Genomic DNA, 6721 nt, shown 5'->3' with positions numbered 1-6721 from the left:
GAGGCCAGGGTGGGGGGGGGTGGTGTGATGCATTGGGAGATTGGGATTGACATACATACACTAATATGTATAAAATGGATAACTAATAAGAGCCTGCTTATAAAAAAATAAAATAAAATTCAAAACAAAAGCATAAACAGACTCACAGACATAGAGAACAGACTTGTGGTTGCCAAGGGGGAGGGGGGTGGGGAAAGGATGGATTGGGAGTTTGGGATTAGCAGATGCAAACTATTATATACAGAATGGATAAAGAACAAAGCCCTACTGTATAGCGTAGGGAACTATATATGTATAGCATAGGGAACTATATTCAGTATCCCGTGGTAAACCATAATGGAAAAGAATATAAAAAAAGAATGCATATATGTGTATAACTGAATCACTTTGCTGTACAGCAGAAATTAACACAATACTGTAAATCAACTATATGTCAATAAATTTTAAAAATAAATAAATGAATAATATATCCATTATGACATTAAGAAAATGCCTTTAGGTCAGACACTGCTTAAAATAGATTGGATGCTCAATAGAAATCTGCAAATTAAATAATTATTGAACAAATTGTTGATCATCTGATCTGTTAGTTTGCATATAGAACAGTGAGCAGAAAAGATATGATACTTGGATTGATTCATACAAAAATGTGCATTTAAAAACTCATTGATTGATCAGAGTAGTAGATATACCCTCTAAGGGCCAATGATTAGAAAATATTTTGTTCAAAATCTATGTAAACCTTTGAAATTGCAAGTATCTCACACAAAGGTAAACTGTATGTAATAGTAGTGCTTTAGCAATGTAATGATAATTTTTCCCCAGATAATTTAATTCTTTTAGTATTTAATAATGTACTAGTCTCATATATTTATATGGGACTTCAGAGTTTTCTGAGGATGTTCAACACCGCAGCTGATTTTAATTCTCATAATCATACTGGGAGACAGATGGGATAGTTATTATCATGCCTGACTTCCAGTGAGGCACTGAGAATTTGCAGAGCCTGGTAAACCATAATCTGAATCCCGATGGTTAATATAATAGAGTCATTAAGAAGATGGCCCCATTAATAGATGGAACAGTGATAGGTGAAAAAACTTGGACAAAGATTTATAAGGTGAATCGGTGGTCAAGCAATATTTTGAGACCATGGCTGTAGTCAATCTGCCTAATCCATCCTTTCATTTAGAGTAGTATTTTTTAAGGTTAGCAGGAAGAGTGTTATAGTACTATATTCTCAGACCCAGTAGATATTTTCTTACATGGGTGCAAGGAGATACCTTTGAAAAGAAAGGATGCAGTTAGTGCCTTAATAAAAATACTCCTTGACAGAATCATAATATTTTTGTGGAAATGGATGACCAAAATTCTTTCTATGTAATATACACCAAAAGGAGGACACCTTGTTCACGGATCATTCTGGTAAGCATCGACCATTGCCAAGTTAAAATATTTTGTGTCTAGAATAGAATAATGATAGTATTATCTCAATTAGTTAAAAAAATTCCGCAGCTTTTTCTCAATTAAGTTTTTTGTCTGTAAAACTTTGGTGAGCTCCTTTGTTCACTGGCATATTACCAATGCCCAGAAGAATGCACCCAGATACCGGAGAAATAGTTATTGAAATGAAGTTGCTCGTGTGAGGGCTAGCATTGACCAAATGAAGAGGAAGTAAGCAAATATTACCAGCACAAAGTCAGAAGTGGCTTCCTCCTCAACTGGGCTTTTGTTCAAAGGCTTAAAAAAGTGTAATGGTGTGTGTGTGTATAAGACATATATATACATATATGTTGTATATGACATATACGTATATATAATGTAAGAACAGGTAAATACCATATAAAGTAGGTAAATTTGCTGCTAATAAAATTATTCCAGTTGTTAAGATAGAGTGTGACGAATCACTATTTTACCATGTTTCTCCCAAACCCATGGAATCTAAGTATTCTGTGGCTTGAACAAGTCAATGGACTCTGCTAGAAGGAGGAAGGAGATGAAAGAAGAGGGGAAGGATAATGGGAGGACCACCATGCTAGTGGCCCAGTGAGATGCTTTATGTACATTACCTCATATAATCTCATATAGTCCTGTGCAGCATTATCCCTCTTTAGAGACAGGAGGTGGAGCGCCACGGGTCCCACAATCTGGAAGTTAGGAGGTAGTATTTGTACCCAGGTTTATGCTGCTACTGCTGCCGCCACTGCCCAGCCCTGCTTGTTCTGTGCCCAGATTCTTGCTTGGAAAACTGGTATTGTCGGTCGATGTGGTCCAGGGACTTTCCTTTAACAACGATGAGCGGGGGTTAAGTTGGCTTTTACAAAGCAAATTAATATTAGTAGAGCATGAGTGAGCCCACACTTTTGACATAAACTATATACAGATAGTTGTATAACTCACTGAACTCAGATCAGGCTTCCATCCTCACTCCTGAAACAGGTCTGTCCTGAGGAAGGTTACCAGTGACCTCCATGTTGCAAAATCCCGTGGCACTTTTCCTCACTTATCTTACGCAATCTGTCAATAGCATTTGCTGCAATTTTTCCCCATCCTTCTTGAGTATCTTGAGATATATTTTTTTAAACTTTGCTTGCAAGACACCCTACTTTCCTGTTTTTCTCTCCCATTCCATTGGCCACTCCTTCTGTCTCCTTTACCGATTTCTCCTCAGTCTCCTGACTTCCTGTTGGAGCCTCCCAGGATTTAGTTCTTAGACCTCCTCTCTTTCCTGTCTACACTCATTCACCAGCTAGTCCCCTGATGTTAAATACCTCCTATATACTGATCACCTCCATCTTTCTATCTCCAGGAGAGACCAGTTCCCCGACTGTATTCTCATATATTCAACTGCCTACTTGACATTGCCACTTAAATGTCTAATGGGGATCTCACACTTGACATATTTAAAATTGAACTCCAAATTATCCGCCCCCCGCAACAAAACCTGCTTCTCTATCATCTTCCATGTCTCAGTAAATGGCAAGTCTGTCTTCACAGTTGTCCAAGCCCCAGACTTTGGCATCGTTCTTGATTCCTCTCTTTTTCTCTTATCCTATTTCCATTGCATCAGCAAATCCGGTCAGCTCTTCCTCCAAAACATCTCCAGAATCTGATTACTTCTGACCACCCCCACTGCTCTCACTCTAGCCCAGGCCACCAAAATCTCTAGTCTGCTGTTTCAGGAGACTGGTCTCTTTCTTTCTGTGCATGACATCTTACAGCCTATTCACACAGCAGCAGAGTGATTGTTCCAAAATACGTTATAGCGTCACTCCTTTGCTCACCCTACCTTGACTTGATTCTCGTCTCATCATAAAGCCCAAAGTCTTTACAGTACCCTCCAAAGCTCTACAGAAATTGTTCCCCAACCTTCCTACCAGGTAAGTCTCTAATCTCTCCTCCTTCTCTGTCCCTCGCTTACTCACCTCCAGACACAGTGGGCTCTTTCCTCTTCATTTCGCACCCCAGGAGTGTCCCCTCCCAGTGGTTCCCACAGGTACCTGTAAGGTTCACTACCCCCTGTCCTTCAGGGATTTGCTTCCATGTCTCCTGACCACCCTATTTCAATGGCAAGTCCTCTTCAAAAATATTTCCTCATCTTCTCATGCCAATGATTTTCTTTCTCTCCACAGCCCATGTCACCATCTGGTATTCTGTTTATTTACTCATTTGTCTTATTTATCATCCATTTCCCCGCTAGGATGTAAGCTCCTTGTGAACAGGGATTATTATGTCCCTGTCACCCAGGACAGTGCCTGGGACATAGTAGGTGTTTAATAAATACTCGTGGAATAAAAGAACAGTTAATTTGAGCATAAAGACTTAAATCTACATCTAAAAAATTACAGAACTAGCCCATGTGTCTGTTGATTTCAAACCTTCCTCCCAGGAGTGACTGAGAAAAATGCCATGTGTCATCCTGGCTTATCCTGGGCGTGTTGGGGTGCTGGCCTCTGCTTGACACGCCTCTCTGTATCCTGATCTGGAGGTCACTGGACAGTCTCTGCTGTAGTGTTACGAAGGGAAGTCTTTCCCATCTGCAAATGCTTAGACGCTACAGTTTCAGTACTGTATCTTCATCAGCTATATTGTCATAGCTCTGGCTATTCCTTTTACAAAATAGAAATCAAGGAAGTGAAATTCCCTTCTTGTGCTACAGTGAGTGCCCCTCACCTACCAGTGATCACTCACACCCCTGGAATTTCATTTTTCTGCTTTAATTAATTTATGTGCATATATTCAGGTATTCATTGATTCTTTTGGTGTAATCCATGTTATGCCCTTCAGATTCATCAAGGATGGCTGACTTAATACCGGCATGGTTATTTTCTGTCCCAGTTATGCAGATGTAAGGTGTCCCCCCAGAGAACACCAACCGCTTTGCCTGGTTTCAGCAAGCAGGAAATGCTTTGCCTGGTGGTTCTTGCTGACCCAGCTAAAAGAGACTGAATGTCACATTTCACTTCCAGGGGCTAGTGCTGGGTTTTGATATTCCCTGGTACTATATATAGCACCCCAGGGAACGTTCAGGTACATGGAACATTTTCTTTGCAGTCCAGTTCAATGTCTGCAGAAAGTCATATGCTGTCTGGATGGACACAAGTCATTTGTCCCTTAGTGCTTCCTAAGTTCTAGACAGACCTGCCCAGAGTGTTCATGTGCTCATAAACACAGTGTTTACTCTCAGCATACTTCTGTGCCTCTGTTTATGCTGCTCTCTCTGCCTGGCAAAATCTTACTCAGACTTAAAGATTCATCTCGAGTAAGAAAGCGTTCCCTGAATCAGCTTGACAGACGTGCCTTCTTGCCCCTCTCTGGATTCTCCACAGCATGTGAAACATACCTCTTCTGCAGCAAGTTCAGCATTATAATAGGGTCTGTTACATAAGTTTCTGTGTTCACACTCTCCTCACATCCCAAACTGTGAATTCTGAGACCTGTGATTTCTCTATCTTCGCGTTTATCCCCAACAGTTAGCAGAGGAAACACCAGCCACGTTGAGTGAATGACTGATTATATGAATGAATGAAATTGCATCCAAATAGGGGAATAGAATTCATTTGAGTTTGTTCCCAGCTTAATGCCTTTAAAAAGAATCCTAAGAATGTTTAGTGGGGATTTTTCCATTTTCTTTAGCAGTCACTCCCTACTATGTGCATGGCCAGTTTGATACCCAAAAATGTTATATTGAAATACACTTCAGCGAGCTAAAAAAAAAACCCCTTTTATTTCAAAGGAATAGGCTCGTTTGTTCCTTGCAAACTTCCTGGCATCTTTCTTTCTACATGCTCTTTTCCCTTTGCCCAGTCTTCAGCCAAATTCTCTGGCCGGGTCTGCTGTCAACAATGATTTTGTGAGTGGTTGTGTGTTCTCTGCAGTGAAAACCCGCCTTGTTTTCTGTTGCTAGGCAACCCCATTCCAGCTGCCTTTGAAGAAATGCGCGGTGGTGGGAAATGGTGGGATTCTGAAGAAGAGTGACTGTGGCCGTCAAATAGATGAAGCAAATTTTGTCATGCGGTAAGAGAGCTCCCACAGCGCGGCTTCTGCCTCCTCTCTTCTCCCCCACCCCTCCTGCCAGCCCCGGGGCCTTTGGAAACCAGTCACTGGTGCTTAATCAGCGGTAGCTGCTCTTCAGGTCCCTTCAAGTTCACATATAAGTGAGTGGAGGAGACAGGCCAGGGGAGCCTGGGAACGGGCCCCAAGAAAGTGCAAAGCTGAGAGAGCTTCAGTGGTCGTGGGGAGACCCCCAGAGTGGAAACACTCATTTAATTGTAGACGATACAGTCGGGTGACTCCAACTTTAAGACTCGTTCTTAAGACAAACTCTCTATGAATAAACATTTTCATTAATTCATTTCATTCTACACACTCTGCTGCCTTGTTTTTCACAAAAGCATTTGGAAGTAGTGAGTAGGATTCGAAGAGGGGTTGTATCTGGGCAGGACTAAGAAAACTGGAAGGAAGGAGGAGGATTACATTTCGAGCAAAGAGGAAGCTTGGTAAGGGGACTGAGCAGCGTGGTGACGTGATCCTGCAGGGGTGTGTAAAAGAACTGCTAGGACACATCCAGCCAAGGCTAGAGACCATGACACTGAAATGGCACCAGCCTGCGCCGTTGGGTAATTTTGACCAGAAGGGAAGATAGCGAGTGACTGGATAGACGCAGGCTTGGGATTGTCTGGTTGGAGAGGAGAGAAGGGTGGGAAGGGACAGCATGGAGGGTCCTGGCTAGAGAGAGCGTGAAGTGACACACTTTGAGGTCTCGGCTGGATGGGGAGTGGGCCCTGAGCGGCGTGAAGGAGAAAGGAGGGGGCCAATGGGACCAAATGATGGGGTTCTTCAGAGCTGGAGGGGGCGGTGGTGGGAAAGATGAGAGAAGGTGGAAAAAAGAGAGCTAATGTCAAAGAATGGACCACTGGAGAATGTGACTTCACCTTCTCTGGGGGACGAGCAGACGTGTTGTAGAAAAAAAGGACATTTGTTACTGTAGAAGTGTAGGAACCTGGAGGCTGTTCTGGGGAGGGTCTTTCAGGTGGGCCCCGAAGTCACAGTGAAGTGGAAATGACTATGAACCAGGGGCCAAAAAGCTCCGGGGCCAGGAAGGCTGAGGTCTCCAGCAACACAGAGGGCAGAAAGCTGAAGCAGGGTGGCGGTCGTGTTTTGTGTTCATTTTTTTTTTTTTGCGGTACGCGGGCCTCTCACTGTTGCGGCCTCTCCCGTT

General features: G+C 42.7%; 1 protein-coding gene across 1 annotated transcript in view; it reads left to right on the top strand.

The window, feature by feature from the left end:
- ST8SIA1 (ST8 alpha-N-acetyl-neuraminide alpha-2,8-sialyltransferase 1) overlaps nucleotides 1-6721 on the top strand; it is a 166324-nt gene that overhangs the window by 90995 nt on the left and 68608 nt on the right. The window contains exon 3 of the mRNA XM_024129335.3: nucleotides 5408-5517. Within this exon, the coding sequence (XP_023985103.1) occupies nucleotides 5408-5517 (110 nt within the window). The remainder of the gene's footprint in view (nucleotides 1-5407; nucleotides 5518-6721) is intronic.

The sequence above is a fragment of the Physeter macrocephalus genome, chromosome 6 (assembly GCF_002837175.3).
Source record: "Physeter macrocephalus isolate SW-GA chromosome 6, ASM283717v5, whole genome shotgun sequence".
In the NCBI taxonomy this organism is placed as follows: domain Eukaryota; kingdom Metazoa; phylum Chordata; class Mammalia; order Artiodactyla; family Physeteridae; genus Physeter; species Physeter macrocephalus.
This window is presented reverse-complemented; position numbering and strand designations above follow the sequence as displayed.